This window comes from Crocuta crocuta, unplaced genomic scaffold (assembly GCF_008692635.1).
Source record: "Crocuta crocuta isolate KB4526 unplaced genomic scaffold, BGI_CrCroc_1.0 scaffold586, whole genome shotgun sequence".
Lineage (NCBI taxonomy): Eukaryota > Metazoa > Chordata > Mammalia > Carnivora > Hyaenidae > Crocuta > Crocuta crocuta.
This window is the reverse complement of record NW_027532407.1, coordinates 327692-354926: the sequence shown is the minus strand read 5'-3', so window position 1 is coordinate 354926 and position 27235 is coordinate 327692. Positions and strand designations below refer to the sequence as shown.

Genomic DNA, 27235 nt, shown 5'->3' with positions numbered 1-27235 from the left:
GGTCATGATCTTGTGGTTCATGAGTTCAAGCCCCACATCAGGCTCTGTGCTGACGCTCAGAGCCTAGAGCCTGCTTCAGAATCTGTGTCTCCCTCTCTCTCTGCCCTTCCCCCCGCTCATATTCTGTCTCTCTCTGTCTCAAAAATAAACATTAAAAAAAAGAATTCTGCCCCCCTCTCCCACTTAACAAATGCAAATTAAAGTGTTATTAAAAAAAACTTATTTTTTGAAGTCCTTTATGAGCTTCTGTACTTTAAGTCACTAGTAACAGAATTACTTACAGTGCTACTTCACCAGATTTGAGAATTTCAAAGATACAGGGAAGTAGTTGCCAGATCTATAAATTTAAAATAGAAATTAAAGTGAGGGAGGGGGATAAAACAACTCCACTTAAGTGTACGAAAATGGCTATTTGCCACTTAAAGATATTAAAACTATCAGTGTTAACTTTTACCACTGCCATTATTTCATAAAAGGACATTTTAACCAAAAAAGGAGGAATATAATCTCAGAATAAAATGGTAGTGCTTGGGGAGCCTGGGAGCCTCGGTAGGTAGGGAAGGTGTCCAACCCTTGATTTTGGCTCAGGTCCTGATCTCACAGTTCATGAAATTGAGCCCCACGTCAGGCTCTGCACTGACAGTGCGGAGCCTGCTAGGGATTCTCTCTCTCCCTCTCTGTGTCCCCTGTCTGCTGCTCACGCCTGTTCTCTCTCTCTCAAAACAAACATTTTTTTCTTAATGGTAGTTCTTTTTATCATAAGAAAAACGGGTCTTTGGAAACTGAGGTTTTAGCATTATGGAGAAATGCAATGAATTATTTCCGTCTTCCTCATTTCACTGCAAACCAGGAAACACCTCATACAAGCAGTGTTCTGAGATCAGGTCTCTGAGAGCAATGGTCTAGACACTTCCGTTCTCTGTCCTCAGACTAAGGCCAAACCGGGAACTTTTCCTTAAACACTGGCACTCCTCCCAGAGAACCCCAAGCCCCACACGGGAGATCAGGAGACCATGACACCCTATCCCAGATCAGTCCAGGGCCACTCTGCGATTCCCAGGGTGACCTAGTCCAAGAACGATGTGCTCATCCAGGGCTCACCCCACCTGCATGTCAAACAAGTGCAGGTCTTTTTTTTTTTGACCCTTGGCTCTTGAGCATCAAACTTTCCCAATAAACAATGTGAGGGCTTAAAAGAGAACTCATGAAATGTCAGTCTGAACACTATTTCATAACAAATAGCATACAGTCTACGGAGTCGACGTCCTCATCTTCACTATTTTGATTTTGGATATAGGAGCAGCGAGGATATAGAAAGGTAATGCTCTTACTTCAGTCCTGACACCAACAGCCAGCTTTTCATTTGTCAGTACAGTGTTGACAGTTGATTTTCACAATGGGAAAGGCTTCTGATTTATAATCAGACTCCAGTCAAACCATTCATTTCTGGACCTTTTAAAATGATCTTGTAAATTACAGCAGCGAGGAGGAGAGTGTAAGCTGGCGCTCTATAAACAACAGCTACCACGAGGCAGAAATGAAGGCTTCAGAAGGGATTTGTGCTTCCTTCAGTGGCCGTTAGGGGAAATGTGGATTAAATACTTTTCATCACTAGCAGCTGTAATTATCGGGGAAATCGGAGGCCATGTGATCTCTGACAACAGCTGTATGAGCCGTTTTCATACTACAAAGTCCACTGAGGGAAAGAAAAGAGAGAATTTTATCCTCCCAATAACTACAATTTTATATTGGTAAATCAAGCATAAAATTGGTAGTTGAAATGCTTCCAGGAGTCTTTGTTTAGAAATACCTTTATTCATCTATATATTATCTCAGAGTCTAGCTTTCCTAACTACTGTTATTCCAGCAGATAGAGTGTTCTGTTTGCCATGTTACTATGAGTGTCTTTTGAACGGGCTGTTATTGAATGCTTGTTGAGTGCTGCTAAAAATGGTGAGATCATGGGGTGCCTGGATGGCTCGGTTGGTTAAGTGTCCAGCTTCAGCTTAGGTCATGATCTTGTGGTTCATGGGTTTGAGCCCTGCGTCAGGCTCTGTGCTGACAGCTCAGAGCCTGGAACCTGCTTCGGATTCTGTATCTCCCTCTCTCTCTGCCTCTCTCCCTGCTCGCGCTCTTTCTCTCTCTCTTAAATGAATAAACACTTAAAAAAAATTTTTTTTAATGGTAACACCATAACTCAGTCTGACAAAACCATCGCTGGGTTATAGGACATTATTTGACTCCGACTCTGACTTGCCTTTCAGTAACGCCCAATGTTTGTCTCTTTAATTCAGGCATCATATCAACGTTTCTTCACGTCCATCCTTTTGGAGCCAATATAGAGTATCTCTGGTCATACATGCAGCAGCTGGACTCCAAGGTAAATTCTTTTCCTCCAGTGGACTTGTGTTGTTGAGATTTAGCACGTTGACTCCTGGCCGAAGGTGGGCCCCGTGTGAACTGCATCAGGGATACGATAGCGTTTGGAGATTTAGCAGGACCTCTCCACAAGGACCTCTGGTTTTGGCTGATTGTTCTCTTTTTTTTCCACTTGCTTTTGTCTTTATAGAAAGAAAAGCAGGTATCTAAAATGACAGTGACTTTCAGCAGGTGCCAAATGAGGATGTGGCATATGAGGGACTTAAAACTACAGGTTCCCCAAACAGGGAGACATCAGGTCCAGGTGGCTAATGCGGCATTATCCTTAGGCCATATTCTCGCAGGAGTCTGTGGTAAGGACTCCACACAATAGAGAGAAAATCACCTCAAACAACATGAAGATCTGATAGGACTCTCAAGAAAACTGTATTAATGGTTGTTTTTCGGCATTATTCTCAGTGGAAAAGGTGATTGCAGTTATTCTTGGCTCCAGCCCACAAGGGCCTCACCCAGAGTCAGGACTCACTCCGCATTTGTCCGAGGCTCGGTGTTCCTCCCCTCCGCATTAGCTGTGCTCCTGGCCACTGCAATGTTTGCGTTCTACAAGCGAAAGGACAAAAAGAGCTCAATGTATGTATCAATTGATGTAGCAATTTCTAGGGAACAATGAGAGGAGCCCCTGTTGGACTAGTGTCATTAACCAGCACTGCCGGGGGAAGCCCTGGAAGGTGACCGACACAGAAGCAGAGAATTGAAGGCTGCCACTGAGCAGCTTGTTAAATACCCTGCTGGGAGGGAAAATGGAAATACACTCTTCCATGGAGTGCGGCAAGTCTATGGGATTTGTAGGACCAGGCCCGCGGTTCTGTGGCCCAGGCTACACACATACAGATCACTCTAAACCTTCAAAGCAGGTATCAATTAAATTACTACACTGTGGGGCGCCTGGGTGGCTCAGTCAGTTAAGTGTACGACTACAGCTCAGGTCATGATCTCACGGTTCGTGGGTTCGAGCCCCGCGTCGGGCTCTGTGCTGACAGCCAGCTCAGAGCCTGGAGCCTGTTTCAGATTCTGGGTCTCTCTCTCTCTCTCTGACCCTCCCCTGCTCATGCTGTCTCTCTCTCAGAAATAAATATAACATTAAAAAAATTTTTTTTAACAAATACGTTACTACACTGTGTTCTCAATTTGAGTCACATCATCTTACCAATTCATGATCCCACGACTGCTTGGTCTTTCTAATGGATCTTATACATCCCTTCTGAGAGAATCATCTGGAACCAAAAGTATTTTTCAGTCACCGAGATTCATGTCCATTTATTCTCTCACAGCTGGGAAGAGGGTAGATCAAAATGGAGTGAAAGGGAATGAGGAGATGATAAGATTCTTGAAGTTCACACTTGTGTAACTGTCTTCTTTGTGGCCTCCCCTTACAGGGATGGGAGGGATAGAAAATGCTTATGTTAATTCAGATAAAATGAGAAGGATGAGCTATATTACTTTGTTGAAATAAAGCTTTCTTGAAGGGCCTAGTTTTTTCCTTCACCAACATCATTCTTAACAACAACCCTACCTTTGCCTGAAAGATGAAATGAAATAGTGCTTTCACCAGTGTGGCGTGACATAGAATAAGCCCTCGAGAAATTATTCCTCTCATTGCTAGTATTCTTCCCTTGTATTGCTGACATTTCTTTCCTTCCCCTTCTGGAAACCCCAAGTGGGAAGCCTTTGTTGGGAAGCAGTTGTTGTTTGAGTCTGAGGATGCGTGTGGTAGAGGGAGTGGGTGAGGATAAAAGTCCGCGGTGGGAGTGATAAATAATGAAGTGTGCCCCTCAGGACAGAGTGCCCATCATCCATGTGTTCAGGCAAGATTTGTGTGGTCTCCCTTAGCCGTCTCTGAGGAGAGAATTCACACACCTGGTCTCTGGCCATTAGATGATGGTCCTTTCTGGAAGGGATTCTGTTAAAGGGGATTCCATTTCATTCCAGACTGGTACTTTCATTTTAGAAGATAAAGAAGAAAGTATTTCCTTCACAGAGCAAATACACAGGGTCTCCCCCAGACAGCCCTCCATCTCCTGAATGAATTGCTCGGTAGAGCTGTCAAATTGTTTCCTCATGCCCAAAGTAAAAATTACATAGAAGAAGTGCTCTGACTAAAACTCCTAGGTGCCAGCAATTAGACCAAATAGTCTCTCTATCCCAGTGAGGCTGAAAGGATATTTAGACTTTTTAATCCGGAGACCAAATTACTGCCGTACACTGGAATTCCATATCCTCAGGGCTTTAAGCAGAAAGCAAAATAATGAGAGGTTTGCCCTTTAAGTACCCACCAGGGCCTTGTCCTTGCATCAGCAGCCAGAAGGCTCAGAATCCTGGAGCCACCCTCAGCCCCGTGACGCAGAGGCTCGCTGGTGCGGTGGCCTGGTGCGCCTGCCTCTGGTTAATCAGAATGACTTGGGTGTCACCCATCCCCCACCAAGTTTTGGTTACTGTTGCACTAAGACTGTGGATTCAGCCTGGCCTCCACTCCACTTGGGGGGGGAGGGGGTGCTGACTCTGGTGGGATGGGGTTTTAAAAGTTCCGCTTAGAACAACACACTTTGACATCAGACAACATCACCGTTACAACAACTGTCAAATAATATTTAGATTCTGCCTCCCCCAGTGCAGACGAGAGCAGGGAAGGCAGGCAGCCTGTAATGGAGCTGATTTTATTAGGATTTCCCCAAAGGCCACACAAGAGTATAAGAATGATTAGAAATGGAAGAAGAGCCAGGAATTAATTTAAATTAGGCTGGGCATGTGAATTGCACATGGCTCCTAAAACCGTGTGGCCCAGTAATAGGCCATTTTCCAGTTAAATATTATTCCTGCTCTTGATAGTGACATTTGCATATTTTTCCCTTCTCAGCCACCCACTCTAAGCCACCCACTCTCATTCACTCCACCCTCTTGTAGGATGATGTGGCAGGTCACAAAGGTTCACTCAGAGGAAAGCAGAAGGGTAGGGGGGTGGGGGGAGATGGCTTCCTGAAACTTTGCCGAGTCGAAAGTTGTGCCCTGGGTGCAGGCAGGTAAGCCCCAAACAGGCAGCTCTATCCTGTGATGGTTTCTGATCGGTACATAGAAGCCCCGACATCAGCCCAGAGCCCTTCAAGCCCACTCGCTCGCTGATCCTGAGCAGCAAGAAGTCACGTTGAGTGGAGCATTAGCAGATGGATATTTCCTGTCTTACAGTCAAGAGGAGGGGTCCTTCTGCTCTTCCTCCTATTGGTGTGTTCTTTAGGAGTTAGACTGAGCTCTTGCAAGTGTGTCTGGCTGTCCCCTCTACACACGTACAGCCTCCTCCCAAGTCCCACCAAACAGAAGACTTGATTCCGAAAACCAGACTCAACATAACATGACTGCTGATGCGGGAGGATTTACAAAGACCTGCCATTTTGACACGACACCACTGTTCACGGACAGGCTGGGAGTTCATCGGCAGGTGTACATTGCCCACCAGAGAGGCACTAACGCATCCGTTCTGACCCGAGGAGATTCAAATGGGCCTTCCTTGGAGAGCATTCTTTCCCAGACTATAGCTAGGCAATAATGGTAGATGAAATGTTCCCGGTGGTGTTTGCAAGGTTCCCCTCCCCCTGCCCAAAACTCTTCAGTATTATGTATATTCTAGTGTTCTCCTAAAAAGCCACCTGTCATAGTATGTTAATGAATGAATGAATTTCTTATTGCTTAGGCTACAATGAACGTGTGTTTTATATCTCACAACACCTCTGGAAAGCATATGTTAAGAGAAGCACTAGACTAACAACACTTCCATTTGGCTACATAAGGAATAAAAAGGAAGTTGTTCACACATTTCCAGAGAAACTGACAAGGTTACCAGGGACCCAGTGAAGGCTGGGATAATTCACTGCTTTTCGTGAAGCTGACACTGTCCTAGGGACCTCCTAGGGAGGAACAGGGCACAGCGAGGGCACAAAAGAAAATCTAAGAAAGAACGTTGCTCTCAGAAAGTTTTGTAGTCTAGCGGAGGGAACGGTAAAATATTTGTGAAATAACTGGGGAATCAGACATGAACCAACAGGCAGGCAGATGTTTAGTGAGACAGAGGTTGGAGAGGGACACGGTCTGTGCGAGCCGCAGGAGGCGTCCCCGAGTGTCACGCTTCCCTCTGGGGTCCTGTGGCTAACGCTGCCACACTTCTCTCCTCTCTGCCCTCCCTTCCTTCTCTCCTTCCTGCCTTCTCTCATTTTCCATCCAGATCCTTCCTTTTCTATTTATCTTCTTCCTTCTTCCTCCTTCCTCTTCCTCTCCCTCCCTGTTCCTCTTCCTTCCAGTTCCTCCCTTCTCTCTTCCTAACTCCTCAATTAAGCTTATCTTCTTTGTTTATTGCTCTCTCACTTCCTGCTTGTGTCTTGCCTTCTTCCTCCCTTCCCTTCCCTTCTTTCCCCATCCACATTCTGTATTTCTCCCTGCAGAAGTTTATTGCACATGTCTGTGTGATGCCATGCGTTGCCCCCCCCAGGGATATGAAGAATGAACAAGATTTAAATATGCGCTAAAAGCAACAGTTTCTCCTATGGAAGGAAATCTGGTTTTGCAATTGGCTTCTCTGACTCTCCAGCCTTGACAAAGCCTATGCCAGTGTCTTTTCAGTGCCTCAGACAAGAACTCCTCATCACTCGGCTTCTCTTGCCTGACTGATATGGGATATGGAGCCAACCATCCCCATAATAAAACTGATTTATGTCCGCTTGTGTCAATTTATATACATGCTTAGAGGCCTGGCAAAGAGGCAGTGGGCTTGGGCTGCAGTCAGCAAATCAGAAAATAAATCAAGCAGATCTTACAAATTACCTCTGCAGTGTTACCACCACACGAGCCCCTTGGTTACACGGAGTCTTCATTCCTTCGCATCTTTTCTGTTCTTTTTTTTTTTCTTTTAATTAGAACAGATCAATCCTTTCTAAAAGAGTAGATGTCAGACATGGAAAACTTTAAACAAAACAGAGGTGGAGGGGACACGACCAAAGGTTGAATATACACAGACCACCAACTTCTTGGAACAAAAGCAAGCTGAGTACAAGGGTAATAAAAGCATCACGTACTAGGACGACCCTCCCCATTTCCTAGGGGACCAAACACGTGGTGCGAGGGTAAACGGGATTTCACGGACACAGCATGTCCCTACCCTCTATGGCAGTGCCTCACAGAAGTCTGGTAACCACCCGTATTTGATTCTGCTCCCAGCACCCACGAGAAGACCGCGGTGCTATGAAAGCGGGGCCAGACTGGGCATCACAAGCCCTGCACCAAGTTCCAGCCCCTCCACTCACCGGCGGGGCAAGCACACCCTTCCGGGCCCCCGGTGGGCTCCCTCTGTGACAGACAGGCACTGAGGGGGAAGCCCTGACCTCACGGTGGATTTGGGGAAGGGAATCCTCCAGAACTGACAAGGGAGCAGGTACATTTCACTTTGAGCTTGGCCGGTGAGGTCTCTGTGCTTTGTTCAATGTGATGACTCCAGGACTCCATTCCCAACACCAAGAAATTATCAGTAGAACAGTATAAGATATTACAAAGGCAAAATTATGAGAGCTGCCAGGTTATTTAGGAGGAGGAGAAAACAGAATTAAAGTAAATGAAAATACCTGTAATGTAAAAATTCTTTGGCCATGGGGTAAAAAGAAGAGGATAAATTTTCTCTTTGTCTCGAAAATCCCAAAGTGTAATATATCATAAAAGTTATTTTGTCAGGGTGGAGGAAGGTTTAAAAGCCACCAGACTAACTTGAAAGCAGTTTCTCTTTGATCTTTCTACTGGCATGAGATATAAAACATCTTTAAAGAAATGCTCTAGAATTTATCTGAGAGCCTTACTGAATTCAGGGTATTTTAGACAGGAGTTCATTTGAGACGGTGGGTTCTGTCATGACACTGCCCTGTCCACGTGACTTACATCTTTGCGGCAGAATCGGGTGGTTCCCTTCCACTACCAACAGTAACTTAGCATTAACTACTTTTGAGGACACTCTTTCCATTACATTAATTTCCAGCTCTGTCAAAATCTGAGGAAATTGGTCATCCAAACCGAGTCATCGTAAGAATTTCAAATCCCAGTGTCACTAACTTATTTGTGTGGCCGTGGGCAACATACTTAACAGCTCTGTGCCTCGGTTTTACCCTCACTAAAATGGGTTTTTATGGATTACCATTGTAATTAAATGACTTAATATGTGAAAAGAGCTCAGAACAGGGGCACCTTGGTGGCTCAGTTGGCTGAGTGTCCGACTCTGGCTCAGTTCAAGCTTCACATCCAGCTCACTGCTATCAGTATGGAACCCACTTTGGATTGGATCCCCACCCCCACCCCCCCTCCACTCCCCTGCTTGCACTCTCCATCTCTTTCTCAGAAAATAATCAAACATTTAAAAAAAAAAAAAAAGAAAAGAAAAGAAGTCAGAACAGTATCTGATGTTTAGCTAGAGCTACCAAGTACTGGTTGCCATGTGTTTTATGCTTTAAAGTACACAGGAGATCTATCACATTCTCTCGGTTTGAGATCTTTGCTACAACCTAGAGGTCAGATGAAATTTAAATAGCTTGCCCAAAGACCAGTACTAACATATGGCGGGGCCAGCCCTCAAATTCAAGTCCTCAGAGCATTCAGTGAGTTTCTTTCCAATTCCCTTGTCTCACGAACGAGAAAACACCCAAAGAGATTAAGTGATTTAGACAAGATGATGAAGCTGGTTAACAGTCATTCCATGACTGGATTCCAAATGTTGTGTCTCAACATTTCTGTCTTCCAGCAAGTGAGGAGTTTGCTTGCTTGCTGCATGAGCTTTCTGATGAGATCATGCACGTCAAACACACACTCTGGGCCGCGGTGAGGACTCAGGAAGGGTGGCTCCCCCTCTCCTCCTGCATGCTTCTCCTGCTATCTCAGTGGTTAAAGTCTAGCCTCAGGTCAAAAGACCTCATGGAAAACAAGATTCCCCATGATTTGCTCGCTGTTCTGGTGAATAGTTGATGTGGAGGCCCCCAGGCTTTAGCAATGGAATGTGTCTGAGCTGGTCAAGTTGGGAATTCTCAGTTCCGTGGTACTGGTATGGATGTCTTCCCCACAGACCTGCCCTCCAGTACACAGACCTTTCCCCAGATAGGGAGACAGTGACCCAAGAGGATTGCTTCCAGTTCCCACTCACAGTCCCCCACCCCCTGTGGCAGTTGGCATTAGTGTTTAAGAACAAGGCCAGGCCTTGTTGTGGATCTGGTGCAGAGTCTGGATCTGCAGCCCAGCTGCACGCTTAGTGCCTGGGTTATCCTGCGTACGGCACCTAATCGTCTAGACCTCAGTTTCGTCACTTGTAAATTATTCCCTATCTTGTGAGGATGTGGTGAGAATTAACAAAAGTGTTCAGAAGTCTGTCAACCAAAAGGTTGACAGGAATTACGAGTTGTCGCACTTTTCAGTCGGCCACAGGGTACTGGGTGGCACTGTCTGACCTGACCCCAGCTGGGCTCCTACATAGGTGTTCTCTTTAGATCAGACTTGTTATTTCACCCTCAAGAATTCAGCTTTTTCTCTCCTTCCTAATGAATAACACTAAGTTCCTTCCCTAATTTTCCAAGGGAGATGATGGTTATCCTGGAAACAAACCCCCCGATAGGCTGGCTGTTACCCGGGTCTGTCAGCTTCTCTGTGGCTCTGCCTGACCTGGGGAAGGACAGCTCGTCAGCAGTATCACTGGAAGGGACTGGAGACTCGAGCCTACCCTAGATGACCCGTGCTGTCCTCCTCCAGAGGAAAGAAAGGAGGTTGTTAAGAGGATAACTTGGCTTCAGGAAACTCCTTTCTGGCCCAAGTAAAAACTTGGTTTGACCACATACTTCTCTGTACTTGTTCCCTTTGGCTTATGAACACAGAGCTTGAGCCGTCTATCACAAAGCGTTTGAGAACAGAGAGTCGTATTCTATCAGCATTGCCTAATACACAGAGAGAGAAAAAGCATCTCGTGCCAGGCACTGTGTTACATTTTCTGTATAATCCTCACAATTAGGCCGAGGGAGCTATTATACACATAAAGAAGTGGAACAGCTTTTGAATGACCTGCCCATGGTTACATACCTTGGCCTAGCCCAGATTGAAATCCAAGCCAGGTCTGATTTTAAATCCCCATCCTTACCCAAACATGCCCGATCTTAAGAATTACCAGGGGTGGGGCCCCTGGGTAGCTCAATTCATTGAGCATCCAACTTTGGCTCAGGTTATGATCTCACAGTTCATGGGTTCGAGCCCCACGTCAGGCTCTGTGTGACAACTCAGAGCCTGGAGCCTGCTTCGGATTCTGTGTCTCCCTCTCTCTCTGCCCCTCCCCCACTCATGCTGTGTTTCTCTCTGTCTCAATAATAATAAACATTAAAAAAAATAATAAAAAAAGAAAGAATTACCAGGGGTGAATGTAAAAAATAGAGTATATGAGCTACACCCCAGATAGGCTGAATCAGAGTCTCCAGAAAAGAGATAAGAGAACCTGGTAGTTTTTTTTTTTTAAACCAGAACCCCAGGTGACTGATATTTCAAAAGAAATTACTCCATCCTTGGTTCTTCACCCACAGCTGCTGAAATCACACAGACCTTGCAAAGCATCCCAGCACCTAGTTCCCGGGCACAAGCCGTGGGTTCTTTTCCAGTTCTGTCTTTGATAAAGCACTTAACCCTCTGTAGTTCACTCTGTTTTCTCAGCTCCAAAACGGAGATAGATCCTAACATGCCTGCCCTACACCTCTCCTAAGAAGTTATGACAATGAGACGAGGAAACGAGGCACTGGGAAGGTGCTGGGCACAGTGCTCAAGAAACAAAATGTTTCCAAATCACAGGAACGTTGTAATCATCTGTGTAACAGGCTTTTGTGGGTTGACCTGGGAATCTAATTATCCCTTTAACATGGCTTTATGGGAAAACGCATTCCGCTTTCAAAATAATTCACGCAAAAATTTTAGAATGCAATTTCTTTCAACTTTCAGGGCTGCCTCAAAAGGTTCTTGTTATAGGCCTAAGAATATCAACTGTATCGTGTGAAATCTTTTCCATGTGAACATGAAATGAACAGTTGATTTGACTTTATGGTCTGTCTGGTTCTCTCTTTAAAATAAATGTTAAGTTTATTTAACATTTAAATGTTAAATCGAAAGTGTAGACTCGAAAATATCTATTCAGTGATTGTACCGTGAAAAATAATAATAGGCCTGATTCATTAAACATTTCTGTGTGCCAAATCTATGCGAAGCCAACAGTCTTCATACATCCTATTACATGTTGTTATTCCCATTTGCTGAGGCTTAGAGAGACTAATTATCTTGGTTGGAGTCATTTAGCTCCTAACAATAGTAGATACAGGATTCAAATAGAAATGTTAGCCTCCCCGTCCCCCCCTCGGTTCCAGGGTCTTGGCCACCTTGGTAGATGAGATCCCCATGCAAACCATGGATTAGGAAGCAAAGACACAGAAACAAGAACAACTGCTGTGTTAGAGCAGATGGATTGTGTGTGGATTGTCCTTTATTTCAATAAAGTGAATCATTGGTATAAAAATGTATATAATAAAGAAAAATTGGTAGAATTTTAAAAATGCATTAAAAAATTACCTGGATTGGGGCAGCTGGGTGGCTCAGTCAGTTAAGCTTCCGACTCTTGATTTCAGCTCAGGTCATGATCTCACAGTTTGTGGGATCAAGCCCCCACTCAGGCTCTGCACTGACAGTGTGGAGCCTGCTTGGCATACTCTTTCTCTCCCTCTCTCTCTGCCCTTCCCCTGCTTGTGCTCTTTCAAAATAAATAAATAAACTTAAAAATTAAAAACTACCTGGATTTTAAGAATGGATGTTGAGACTTTTACTGTTGTAAAAGGTTCTGGATTTTCACTTTTGTTCCTAAACCTTTATGGTCTTCTGGTCCCTGTGGAAATTAAAGAAAGAGAAAGAAGAGAAGTTAGGGTGGCCAGAAATCTACCCCTATGCCCTTTGGCGCTCACTGAGTTGTATAAAAGCGCTATCCTTTGTAGAAGAGGATGAGGGCATCAGGAGTGGTGATGAACTTGCCCTCAGCCCTCATAAATCCCATTCTCACCTCCTTTTATATCAAGGGGAAGAGTGCTGTTCGGGCATGGCACTACCAGTAAGCTAGCCGTGCACATGAATTGGCAGCCTGGAATTTGCACCCATCTGTCTCCTGCACACGCCCACCTCAGGGGGTGACCGGGCTCAGGGGGGAGACCGGGATAGCCACCCTCAGCCCTTTACTGGTCTTCCTCTCCCACGAGCTTCCTTGTCAGCCAAGCAGAGAACTTCACGTTGTTTGGCTCACTGGGCAAGCGCATCCTCACCCACCCCCCGGCCTCCTTTCAGAGGTGTCTTGTTTCCACAAGTGACTCTTCTTCCTTCCTAAACAGATATCTGCAAACGAAATCGAAATGCTTCTGATGAGGCTGCCGCGCATGTTCAAACAGGAATTCACAGGCGTGGGAGCCACGTTGGAAAAAAGGTGGAAGCTGTGTGCCTTTGAAGGAATTAAAACTACCTAACTGAAAAGCAGACCAGTCTCTGGAAGTGGAACCCCACGAATTCGGCCAGGGCTGTGCGCTGTGAGCACCAGAGCTTGGGGTCGCCTGGCGTGGGGGCCCCCGTGGAGCCTCAGAGCTGGACTTCAGGTTCATCCGTGGCGTCCTCTTGTGAGTGGAAATGTAATTGTGTACCAGTTCCCTCAAACCAAGCTTCATACGGTGACAGATCTGTTTCCTCTGAAAACCAACAATTCCACAGTCATCGCGATGGCAAAATCTTAAAATATGCTACATTTGAGAATAGCTCACCAAGCAGAATATTTAAAGTTAACGATGGTGTAGCAGTGGTTGTTGCTAGGCTACAGAGCTGTATATGTCATGTATAGCGGAAATCATTCAATGGCATTTTCCTGAAAGTCTTTCTGTTTTAGTAAAAAAAAATAAAAATAAAAATAAAAAAGTAATTTTGCAGTGAGGAAAAATCATACCAAAAGAAAACTTGAATATGTGTCTGAACATTTATTGTATTTTGTAAATTAAGTTATATGCTATTCCAGGGACTTTTGCCTTATTGAAGAGGCAGCAAATGTGATTGGACTCCTTGAGAATGCTTTATCAAGAATATTATTTTTCTAATGTAATGATTCTCCATCATAAGTTCTTTTAACATGGACTGCATAACAATTTTCATAAAATGTAAATAAAGGAAAAGCTAGTGCTACTGTCTTGTACTTGGTATGTAATATTCAGGTTTATGCATCAAAATAAACATTCAGTAAATATTCCTGTTACAAATTTTATAGCAAAGATATTAATTTTTTTCAATAAATATGACTTCTGCCATATTGGTTTTGCAAATTATTCTTTGATACATTTTAATTCACCTTAAGAAGTATTTCACACTATCCAGTCCCATCTCATATCCAACCGTTTTTAAATGATTTTCTACATAAATGACGTGAAGACAAAACATTATGTCAAATAGAAATCTACAAAAACTAAAGTGAGAAGTAGTGTGAAAAGGAGATTATACAGCATTAGAGTATATGTTGTTTCTAAAATACCAACACCTTAATCCAAGTATAATCAACATAAATATTACCTTTGTCTGCAAAGGCAAGTACAAAAGAACCAATTAGTTAATATTAATTCCTGGATTTATTTATTTGTATGTTTGCTGGAAAATGTACAAGTTAGAAAAGGAGTCAAAGAATGCATACTTGGCCAACAGTTCAGTCAGAATTTGGGCTTCCACTAGATCTTTTAATTGCAAGCAGAATACAGCTTGAAATTGTATTTCCTTTCTGCTCTCTTACATTAAGAATCATAAAAAGACAAGTATTCAAGATATTCTATTTTTTTAATGTTCATTTATTTTGAGAAAGAGTGTGTGGAGAATTAGAGAGCCGGGGAAAGGCAGAGAGGGAGAGAGAAAATCCCAAGCAGGCTCCGTGCTGTCAGCACAGGGTCCGTCCGACTTGGGGCTTGATCTCACAACCCTGAGATCATGACCTGAGCCGAAATCAAGAGTCAGACGCTTAACCAATAGAGCCACCCAGATGCCCTGATACTAATTTTATTTTTTACCATGCTAATTTTAAATGAAACTTTTACACAGACAGCTGAATAGTGAATTTTCTTTGAAATTCTGAAAAGATGTTCATGGTATCCTATTAAGAAATTACTGTCTTGGGCGCCTGGGTGGCTCAGTTGGTTTGGGCGGCCAACTTCAGCTCAGGTCATGATCTCGTGGTCCGTGAGTTCAAGCCTGCATCGGGCTCTGTGCTGACAGCTCAGAGCCTGGAGCCTGTTTCAGATTCTGTATCTCCCTCTCTCTCTGCCCCTCCCCAGCTTGTGCTCTGTCTCTTTCTGTCTCAAAAATAAATAAACGTTAAAAAATTTTTAAAAAATTACTGTCTTCAGGATCTTTTTATTGATCTGCATGTTATGTTCAGGCTCAGCGCTAATCCTGTGAATATGGAGATAAATAAGAAAAGACCCTGTCCTTAATGAGCTCAGAGCTCAATAGGAAAAAGTTTCCCAGAAGTTTCTATATAATGTGAGCCAGGTGACAGGAAAGATATAAGAAGGGTGCAATGGGATCCAAACTAAATGTCAAGATCATATTAAATGTGGAAAAACCAGAGGCCTCTCCAATACTGAAACACTAGAAGCCTTTCCAATGCCATCTATTGATTCCCACCACCACCATCATCCTGACATCTTTATCTCTAGGTCAGGAGACACTCAGAAGAAAAGGAGATGACCTCATTTACAAATAATGTCATCATAAAACAGAAAGCCTACGAGGTTCGCCTTAAGAATAATTAGAAGAAAAAGATTTCCATAAAGTGGCTTGTTAAAGACAAGTCTAGTAGGGACCCAAGGAACCACAATCTAGACTATGGCTAATGGAAAGCATGGGAGAGGTTTTCAAATGTGCGTGCACACTTCCAAGTATTGCCGGAAGAATACAATGCACAGAGTAAACCCCTAACTTAGAGCTTCGTTTAGGAAAAGGAACGGAGGGGCCTTGGATTAGATCTGACAAGAAAACACCATTTTCTAAACACACGGTTCTGAGCTCTACATGGCAACGCAGAGGACTAAAATGGTTAACACAGCTTCCAAAAATATTTGCATCATTCCCAGAGATCAGTTGCTGCCTCAGGAGGATCTATTTTGGCTGTGATATTTTTACTGACACTTGAAATTAATTATATTAACTATCTAGAAATACATGAATTGTAGATTTTAACTTCAATGATGTGAATAACTGATTTTTGTAGGAGAAACTTGTAAATTATTTCACATTCGGGTTCAGAAGGGACCTTAGAGGTCACCTAGGGAAGGAACTAACATTAGTACCTTGAGTAGACTGTACATATGTGTCACCGCATTCTCCTTAATCCTCAGGGCAACCCTATATGAAGACACTGTGATTGTCCTCATTTGTCACACAAGGAGAATGAGGCTCAGAAGTCCTAAGTAATGTGGCCGAGTCTGCACAGTCGGTAAATGCTGGTTACAGGATTTGAATCCAGGGCTGATAGATTCCAAAAACTATTTTCTTCTTTTTACTATGTCACGCACCTAGTTCAGAGTATCCCTAACCCCAGGAGCCCAGCGTCCAGCTAGTGCTTCTAGACCACTGCTTTCGCTCTCCTTTGTCGCCACCACCCCATGTACACGGGTGTGAATGTGAAGACTCCTAGCCTTTCTCTTCCAAATCTAGCCGGTAACAAACCAAGGTTCTTAGATTCCTAGAATAAGCAGAACACTGAAAGTCTGGAGATCCTCATAACCTCATAACCCCAGCCTTTCTGGCTGGCTTATTCACTGCTTCCCTGAATAGGACTAAGTATTTGTTACCTTTCTGCTTTTGCTTATATTTTTCTGTCCAAATAGAATGACCTTACGGACATCGAGCTACCACAAAGTCTTCAGGAGAAAGTGAAAAGAAGCCCCCCCACCCCTCTCCAATTCCACTGAGCTTTGCTCCATCCCCCAGCAGCAGTCACCTCCCCAGCCTCTGCACGGCCACCCCACACTGACCTGTGTTAAGACACTTACGCCCAGCTGTCTTTGCCTCACCTCCTATCAGAATCCAAGCTCTTTGAGAGATCTGAACATCTCATTTACTTTGAATGATTTCTCAAGGTGGTTTTGCTTACACATTTTTAGAAAATGAAACAGAGAACAAGCCAACCTGTTTTTAAGCCTCCAGGAACTAGTTTCCTTGTACCCTTAGGAAAGAAAAATCACAAAATATTTGGAAAGCCTGCGAATATCTTAGATCCGAGGTGTCAAGGCATAAAGTGTGAGTGATAGGTAGTGCATATTCACTAAAATACAAAAAAAAAAAAACAAAAACCAACCAATTCCTTCCCAAAATCCAAACCTAGATAAATTATCAACTCTTCTCAGAAATTGCACCCTCGGGAACCTCCTCTCCAGCATTCCCACCACTATCGTCGTATGCCTGCTGCAGCCTTTATACTGTGTTTTGATCGTACGTGAATATGGCTGCCTTCTCCCGGTCCTGCCCGTCCCCTTACTCGTCTCTCCAGTCCTCAGTCTAACATGGCATACCGTGAGTTTTTTATTTTTAAATAAAGATTTATCAGCTGAATGAACCAAAGGAATGAAGGAAGGAGCCCACACAGGAGCTTTTTAAAACTTTTCTGAACTGCTAGGAATTTACCCANCAGAACATATGCAGGCATCAGGCCCAGTACTAGAAGCTAGAACATTCCACCCCTCAGTTGTAAGACCTTGTTTTTCCATTTTTTTCCTCATTGTGGTAATGTATACATAATACTTATCATTTAAACCATTTGTAATTGGACAATTCAGTGGCATTAAATACATTTACCATGTCATGCTGCCAATCACCACTATAATTTTACATCATCATCCCCAACAAAAAACTTTCATGTACCCATTAAGAAACAACTCCCTATCCCCTCACCCCTCCTTCTAGCCGGGGCAATCTCTATTCTACAGTGTGTCTCTCTGAATCTGTCTACTCTAGGTCTCATATATGTGGAAACATACTATTTGTCCTTCTGTATCTCACCGATGTCACTTACGACTTCAAGGTTCACCCATGTAGCATGTGCCAGAACGACATTCCTTTTTGGAAGCTGAATAATATGCCATTGTGTAAGAACTCTTCTTTCTGGCTTAGGTATCCTTTACTATTACACAAGGAAAAGTCTGGTTGTCTATGTTTAAAAATACTGAAATACTTTCATTAAATGCCACATCAAAAGCAACAATGTTAAAGTGTAGAAGAGCTTGTTTCCATCTGGTAAATCTCTTGTTTTCATCAAGGGTGATAAAAACAAAAGGATAAAACTAGAAAATGCTGGTAATAATTATGTAAAAAACAAGACCATTTAAACAAATAGCCATGCATCAAACGTAATAGGAAGTAACCTGTTTCTTCTTGGTAAGGGTTGGGGATGCTTTACTTGGAGGGTTTTTTCACTCCTTTTACTTAAAAGGGCTGCTCTGTTTGTTGCACTCAATAAAAGTTGTTTTTATCTTGAAAACATAAGAACTATTTTACCATAATACTCCGTTTCTTCTCATAAACTGAGAAAATGAAGAGATGTTAGAAATGCCTGCAATTTTACAGCTTGGCTCACTTTATAGCAAAATGGTAAAAGGTTAACATGACTATTCAATCAGTCTGTCATTAGTATCTGAACAAACTATACAGGCACACCTCATTTTATGGTACTTTCACTTTAGTGCCCTTGGCAGGTATTGTTTTTTTACAAATTAAAGTTTTGTGGGATTCCTGTGTCGGGCGAGTCTGTTGGCAACATTTTCTCCAACAGCATTTGCTCACTTTGTGTCTGTCACATTTCGGTAATTCTCGCAATATTTCAGATTTTTCATTATTATTATGTTGTGATCAGTGGTCTTCAATGTTGCTACTCTAATTATTTTGGGGCACCATGAGCCACATCCATGTACAGTGGCCAACTTAAAGGATACTGTTAATGTGTGTGCTGACAGCTTAATCCAAATGGCCCTTCCCCCATCTCCCTCACTATTCTGAGATACAACCATATCGAAATGAGGCAACTAATAACCCTGCAGTGGCCTCTAGGTATTCAAGTGAAAGGGAGAGCTCCACTTCTCTCAATTTAAATCAAAAGCTAAAAGGGTTACACCTGGCGGTAAAGGCATGTCAAGAGCCAAGAGAGTCCAAAAGCTAGGTCTCTTGTGCCAAATAGCTAACTTATGAACACGAAAGTTCTCGGGGCGCCTGGGTGGCTCAGTGAAGCGTCTGACTTCAGCTCAGGTCATGATCTCATGTTTCATGGGTTCTAGCCTCATGTCAGGCTCTGTGCTGACAGCTCAGAGCCTGGAGCCTGCTGCAGATTCTGCATCTCCCTCGCTGCCCCTCCCTCACTTGCACTCTCTCTCTGTCTCTCTCTCTCTCTCAAACAAACACTGAAAACATTTTTTAAAAAGTTCTTGAAGAGAATTAAAACCCAGTGGACACATGAATGGTAAAACCAAACACTTTAATGTGATATGGAGAAAGTCTATGTGGCTTGGATAGAGGATCAAACCAGCCACAACATTCCATTAAGTCAAAGCCTAATCTAGAGCAAGGCCCTAACTCTCTTCAATTTTAGGGAGGCTGAAAGACGTGAGGAAGCTGCAGAAGAAAAGTGTAAAGGAAAGAAGCCATCTCCATAACGTTAAAGTATGAGGTGAAGCAGCAAGTGCTGAGGTAGAAGCTACAAGGAGTTACCCACAAGATCTAGCTAAGATAATTCGGGAAGGTGGCCACACTGAACAACAGATTTTCAGTGTAGGCAAAAGAGCCTTCTGTTGGAAGAAGATGCCATCTGGGACTTTCATAGCTAGAGAGGAGAAGACAATGCCTGGCTTTAAAGCTTCCAAGGACAGGCTGACTCTCTTGTTAAGGGCTAATGCAGCTGGTGACTTGAAGTTGAAGCCACTGCTCATTTACTACTCTGAAAACTCTAGGGCCCTTGAGAACTATGCCAGATCTTCTCTGCCTGTGCTCTATACATGGAAGAACAAAGCCTGGATGATAACATCTCTGTTTACAACATGGTTTACTGACTATTTTAACCTCTCTGTTAAGACCTACTGCTCAGAAAAAAAGAATTTCCTTTCAATATATGACTGCTCACTAACAATGCACCTGATCGCCCAAGAGCTCTGATGAAATGTAGTAGAGTGCGGTTATGTGCATGTCTCTATCACAACACCCATTCTGCAGCCCATGGATCAAGGCATAATCTTGACTTTCAAAGTTTATCAGGAAATAGGCTTCATGAAAATAATAAAGATTAGAGCAGGAATAAATATAATAGAAACTAAAGAAACAATAGATTAATGAAACCAGGAGCTGGTTCTTTGAAAAGATCAACAAAAATCAGTAAAACTTTCGCTAGACTCACTAAAAAAAGACAAATAAAAATCAGAAATAATATTAACAACAACCCACACCACAGATATACAAAAGACTGTAAGAGAATATTATGAAAAATTATATGCCAACAAATTGGAGAACCTAGAAGAAATGGATAAATTCATAGAAACATATAACTTTCCAAAACTAAATCAGGAAAAAATAGACAACTTGAAAAGACTGATTATCAGCACTGAAGTTGAATTAGTAATAAACAACAACAACAACAACAAAAACCTCCCAGTAAACATAAATCTGGGTCCAGACAGCTTCACAGGTGAATTCTACCAAACATTTAAAGAAAAATTGATACCTAGTCTTCTCAAACTGTCCCAAAAATTAGAAGAGGAAGGAAAGCTTCCAAATTCATTCTATGAAGCCAGAATTCCCCTGATACCAAAACCAAATAAATATGCTACAAAAATAAAGAATGGCAGGCCAATATCTCTGATGAAACTTGATGCAAAAATCCTCAATAAAATATTAGCCAACTGAATCCAGTGATATATTAAAAAAAATAATTCACCATGATCCAATGGGATTTATCCCTGGGATATAAGAGTGGTTCAATATTTTCAAGTCAATCAGTGTGATCCATCTCATCAATAAAAGACAGTATCAAAACCCTATGATCCTTTCAAGAGATGCAGAAAAAGCACTTGACAAAGTACAATATCCACTCATGATAAAAAAAACCCTGACCAAGTAGGTTTAGAGTGAATGTACCTCATTATAACAAAAGCCATATATGAAAATATTCCCTAAAGTCAAGAACAAGATAGGGCTATCCACTCTTACCACTATCATTTAACATAGTACCGGAAGTCCTAGCCATAGCAATTAGACAACAAAAAGAAATAAAAGGTAAAGAAATAAAAGAAGTTAAACTGGGGGCACCTGGGTGGCTCAGTCAGTTAGGCATTCAACTTCGGCTCAGGTAATGATCTCATGGTTTGTAGGTTCAAGCCTCATGTTGGGCTCTGTGCTTACAGCTCAGAACTGGAGCCTGCTTCAGATTCTGTGTCTCCCTCTCTCTCTGCCCCTCCCCCATCTCAAATCAATAAATAAACATTAAAAATAAAGTTAAACTGTCACTATATGCAGATGACATGATAGTATACATATAAAACCCTAAAGACTCCACCAAAAAAACTGTTAGAAGTGATAAATGAATTCAGTAAAGTTACAAAATTAATGTGTATAAATCTGTTACATTTCTATATGCTAATAACAGAGCAGCAGAAAAATAAATTAAGAAAACAATCCCATTTACAATTGCACCAAAAATAAGATACCTAGGAACAAACTTAACAAAGGAGGTAAAATATCTGCACTCTGAAAACTATAACACATTTATTTTTTAATGTTTATTCATGGGGGGCAGGGGGTGGGGACGGGGAGAGAGAGAATCCCAAAGAGGCTCTGCACTGTCAGTGTGGAGCCAGATGCAGGGCTTGAACTCACAAGCTGCGAGATCATGACCTTAGCCAAAATCAAGAGTCTGACACTTAACCGACTAGCCACCCAGGCACCACTGAAAACTATAAAACATTTATGAAAGAAAATGATGACACAAAGAGATGGAAAGTCATTCCACGCATATGGATTGGAAGAACCAAATTGTTAAAGTGTCCATACTATCCAAAGCACTATACAGATTTAATCCAATCCCTATCAAAATACCAACAATATTTTTCACAGAACTAGAACAAACACTCCTACAACATATATGGAACCACAGAAGACCTAAAATAGCCAAAACAATCTTGAAAAAGAAGGAAAAAAAAGCTGGAGACATTACAATTCCAGATTTCAAGTTATACTACAAAACTGTAGTAATCAAGACAGTGTGGTACTGGCACAAAAATAGGCACTCAGATCAATGGAATAGAATAAAAACCCCACAAATAAACCTATGTTTATTTGGTCTATCTAGGACAAAGGACAAAAGAATATGCAAAATAGGCAATGGAGAAATAGCCTTTTCAACGAATGGTGATGGGAGAACTAGACGGCTACGTGCAAAAGAATGAAACTGGGCTCCCAGCTTATACCACAAAGATAAATTCAAAATGAATTCATATTAAGACTCGAAACTGTAAAAATCCTAGAAGAGAGCACAGGCAGTAATTTCTTCAACATTAGTGATAGCAATTTCTTTTTAGATATATCTTCTGAGGCAAGGGAAATAAAAACAAAAATAAACTACTGGGACATCAAAATAAAAATCTTCTGCACAGCAAAGAAAATAACCAAAAAAACCTAGAAGATAATCTATTAAATAAGAGAAGATATTTGCAAATTACATCTCTGATAAAGGATTAGTATCTAAAATATATAAAGAATGTATATAATTCAATACCCAAAATACAAATAATCCAACTAAAACATGGGCAGAAAACATGAAGACACACTCCAAAGAAGAAATATGGATGGCCAACCGATATATGAAAAGATGCTCAACATCACTGATCATCAGGGAATTACGAATCAAAACTACAGTGCATTATCACCTCATACCTGTTATAATGGATAAAATCAAAAAAAAGAAATAACAAGTGTTAGAAAGGGTGTGGAGAAATAGAAGGCCTTATGCGCTGTTGGTGGGAATCCAAACTGGTGCAGCCACTCTGGAAAACAGTGTAGAGACTACTCAAAAAGTTAAAAATGAAAATAAAATAAAGTTAAAAATAGAACTACCTACAATCCATGAATTCACCACTGGCTATTGGGCTCCCAAAATACAAATGCTCAAATTCAAAGGGATACATACACCCCTATATTTACTGCAGAATTATTTATAATAGCCAAACTGTGGAAGCAGCTCAAATGTCAACTGACAGATGAATGGATAAAGTAGGATATATTTGATATATATGGGATATTATCAGCCATAAAACAGAATGAAATCGTGCCATTTGCAACAATACGAATAGAGCCAGAGAAATACAAATGCCATATGATTTCACTCATATGTGAAATTTAAGAAACAAAACACATGAGCAAAGGAAAACGAGAGAGAGAGAGAGAGAGAGAGGGAAAAAAAACCAAGAAACACATTCTTAACTATAGAGAACAAACTGATGGTTGGGGGTGGGTAAAATAGGTGAAGGGGATTAAGAGTACAGTTATCATGAGGAGCACTGAGCAATGTGTAGAAGTGTTGAATCACTATATTGTACACCTGAAATTAATACAACACTGCACGTTAACTATACTGGAATCAAAATTTTTAATTAATTTTAAAAAAGAAATATAGTTTGTAAGGTTTTAGCTGCCATAAAGTGATTCCTCTGGTGGATCTGGGCAAAGAAAACCTCCTGGGAAAGTTTCACTATTCTAGATGTCATTAAGAACTTTTGTGTTTCATGGGAAGAGGTCAAAATACCAACATTAACAAGAGTTTGGAAGAAGTTGACCCCAACCCTCATGGATGTCTCTAAAGGAGCTCAAGACTTCAGAGGACAAAGTAAGTGTTGATGTGGTGGCAAGATCAAGAGACACCCGTGTTAGGAGTGGAGCCTGAAGACGTGACTGCATTGCTGCATCTCAAGAGGAAACAAGCTAATGAAGAAAGGGCTGCCTCTTACAAATGAGCAAAGACAATAGTTTTCCTAAGACAGGACCTCCTCCCCGTGAAGATGCTATGAAGATTGTTGAAGAGATAACAGAGGATTTAGAATATTACAGAAACTTAGCTGATAAAGCTGTGGTTTGAGGAGACTGACTCCAATTTTGAAAGAACTCTTAGTGTGGATATCAGACAGCATTGCCTGCTATAGAGAAATCGTTCGTGAAAGGAAGAGTCAATCGACGTGATAAACTTCCTGTCTCATTTCAAGAAATTGCCATAGTCATCCCAACCCTCAGCAACAAGCACCCTTATCAGTCAGTAGCCATCGATATCAAGGCAAGACTGTCACCCAGCAAAAATATTATGACTCACTGAAAGCTCGCATGATGGTTAGCATATTTTAGCAATATGATATTTTTAATTAAGGTATGTGTATTGTTGTTTAGACACAATGCTATTGCACACGTAACAGTCTACAGTACAATGTACACACAACTTTCAGATGCACTGAGAAACCAAAAACTTCATTTGACTCATTTTATTGTGATATTTGCTTTATTCGGGGATCTGGAGCTGACCCCCCAGTATCCCCAAAACATGCCTGTGCTTTTAGGGGTAACATACCAAACATGAGCTAAATAGATTATAGCGACCGATATATTAGATCACTAGAAATACTGTGTTTCTATTTCCACCACCTCAAAATGTCTTCATATGTTTTCAAGTGGATTTTATTTTCCACTTCTGGGCTTCAAACATTGGGAAATTTCTCATACTGTGTCGGAGAATATTCAGGCTGTGCTGGGGTTGAGTCCCAGCCCCAACATTCACTGGACTTATGACTAAGGCATGTAACTTAGCCACAGTGAAGTGCTAGTCCCAGATTCATGACACAGTACTGTTAAAGCCTACTTCTTACGGTTTCTGTGGTGATTACATAAGATAGTGTGCACATAGCACCTGATACAAAGGCGGGCAAACTGAAGGCATTGGTTTCTTCAAAAATAGTACTTTAGATACACTATTCTTTTTTTTTTTTAATTTTTTTCAATGTTTTATGTTTTTCTAGGAGAGAGAGAGAGACAGCGTGAGCAGGGGAGGGTCAGAGAGAGAGGGAGTCACAGACTGAAACAGGCTCCAGGCTCTGAGCTGGCAGTCAGCACAGAGCCCGACGCGGGGCTCGAACCCACGAACCGCGAGATCATGACCTGAGCGAAAGTCGGACGCTTAACCGACTAAGCCACCCGGGCGCCCCTAGATACACTATTCTAACCAAGCAAAGTAGGCAAGCGCTTTTTCCTGCTACCCTGCCCTTGTTCCTAAATGTCACAATAAAATAAATTTAAGACAAGCATCATCGCCACAAATTGTCCATTATATATGTGCAAGTATAAGACTGACATAAGCAAAGTAATTCTAATTCTCTAACCTGTAAAGACTTTTGTAACTTTTGTCTATTTATTTTTGAGAGAGAGAGCAGGGGCGGAGGAGGGCAGAGAGAGGGCTCCAGGAGGAGCGGAAAGCAGGCTCCAGGCTTCGCACTATCAGCACAGAGCCTGACGTGGGGCTCAAACTCACCAACTGTGAGATCATTACCTGAGCTGAAGTTGGACACATAACCAACTGAGCCACCCAGACACCCCAAGACCTTTGAAACTCTTCTAGGCCAGTGGGCAGTCACAGTCACAGTCACAGTGACCCTTAGCACAGAGAAAATGTAGAGCAGGAATTCTTTGTTACAGCTGCTTTTTTACTTATTTGGGATATTTCCAAGAAACTAATCAGGGTCAAATGCATTCAGCTGTGAGGAAACTAAAGGGCTCTGGGCAAGTGCCATTTTGAATGATGGTCAACTACGTATATAGTATACAAAGATTAAACAAAGTATTAATTATGTTTTTTTAACCCAGCAGAGGCATTATCGGGAAAAATTATGGGTGTAGCTGAAGCATGCAATAGTATTATTTTAGAGAAACTACATATGTATTATGGTTGCTGAAAGTATCAAAGGAAATGACTCCAGTAAACCTAGTAATTACAGACTGGTTGTTAATAAAATAAGCTGTTCTGGTCCAAGATTTTAACTGTCTGCTCTCGGAACTGTTGAGGCACTCAAAAAATAAAGCTCAGGTGTTTATACTACACATTTAGCCTCCTATGTACACTTAGCCTCGTATATAATGTACATTTATCGGCACAGGGTTATGTAATGGAATGTTCTTCCTTCATGGGAAAAACAGACTTATAAAAATAAATTGCAGACATTTTACAGTAGAAAATGGTACTTTTCTACACAAAGCATAAAAAGTGCTTAATGCACAATAGAAAGTGCATTGCATGTAATGAAATGCATTTTTTTGCCTCGCAAATATATTTATTGTGTGTTGAAAATTGTAATATCTTCCCCGTCACAAAGAAATTTCTATTATAAAGCCCATTTGCTATTGTAGGGAGTGAAACCCTTTTTCTTGTTTACTAAAGTCGTGTATCTTAATATCAGCCCACAACACTGTCAAGTTCACTTAAAAAGAGCTATGTGTAGATAAGAATAGGGTTGAATCAGAAACCAGAATATTCCATTTCATGTGCTTTTCATATCTGAGCAAGTGCTGTGTAATCCACTACATCTGGTAGCAATCTCTTTTTGGAAAGCTTTCTTCGTTTCAGAAGAAAAAGCTAAAAATTGGTCAATTTGAAGCTCTCATCAATAAATAAATCTTTTGCCTTTGAATATGTTTATGCGTAAGTGAGGATTTGTTTCTCTAGTATTTTTGAGCTAGAATGTGAAGTATGGGCTGGAAAATCAAACACTGTCTTCAGGTGGAGATAATGTATGAAAACCATCGTGGGCCGTTTATTAAATAGACATTGATTGTTACATCAAATCAACATATCATGCATCATTTTTATGACTTACAATCATAGTAAATCAAGGTTCACATAGGAAGTGTTATGAATTCTTAGGATATTTGTCAATTTCTAAGCTGAGCAAGGGCTGAATAAGGTTTTGCACCTCATTATCTGTTCCTTGATCAGATAAAGGTAACTTTGGTTCAAAGCATGCCAAAGAAAAGGTTCTGTGGTGCCGGGCCTGGTAACTATAGGTAGCAAAGGAAAGACAATGAAATCTGTGCCAGTCTATAGTCAAGTATTTTGTATTTCTGCTTACTATTAGGGGCTGGCAAATGAAGCTTCCAGACTTTGGGTCATGGAAGGGGTAGACCACCTGGTCATAGACACAGTATAGTGAGGTATTCAAGATCACTTTTTTCTGGAATCATCCCAAGTGTGTAATCATAGTGACTTAATCTCAGAAATAGGGGTAATAGTAATACCTAGCTCATAGTCTTTCTGTAATTTTATCCATTGACCAGGTCTTGCTAGGTCACCTAAGACTCTTCTAGCAAAAGTTTTCAAACTCACAGCCTCCTACAGGCCACTGATAATTGAAAAGTACTTCCTCTCAGAGGGTACCACTGACAACTGGTTCTCAAAGGGAACGAGCTTCCTGAGTGCTCTCTGGAATAACAAATACTTGAAAACACTGTAACAGGAAATCCCCCACTGTCCCAAGAGCCCAGTGGACTGTGCGGAACTAGAACCTAGACTTCCAGAGAACTGCAGATTCCTGTGGCCTCACTGAGAGGTTTTAGCGGCTCGTGAAATGAATGGATAATCAGTGAAGTTCCTAACCCAAACCAGGCCTCTTGGAAGAGAGTCTTGGCAAAGATAAACCTGGTA

General features: G+C 41.8%; 1 protein-coding gene across 1 annotated transcript in view; it reads left to right on the top strand.

The window, feature by feature from the left end:
* The window catches only part of ENOX1 (ecto-NOX disulfide-thiol exchanger 1), a 418486-nt gene extending 404731 nt beyond the window's left edge, over positions 1 to 13755 (top strand). Inside the window, 2 exon segments of the mRNA XM_077778774.1 lie at positions 2295 to 2380; positions 12843 to 13755. Of these exon segments, the coding sequence (XP_077634900.1) occupies positions 2295 to 2380; positions 12843 to 12974 (218 nt within the window). The 3' untranslated portion in view covers positions 12975 to 13755.
* The last annotated feature ends 13480 nt before the right edge of the window (positions 13756 to 27235 follow it).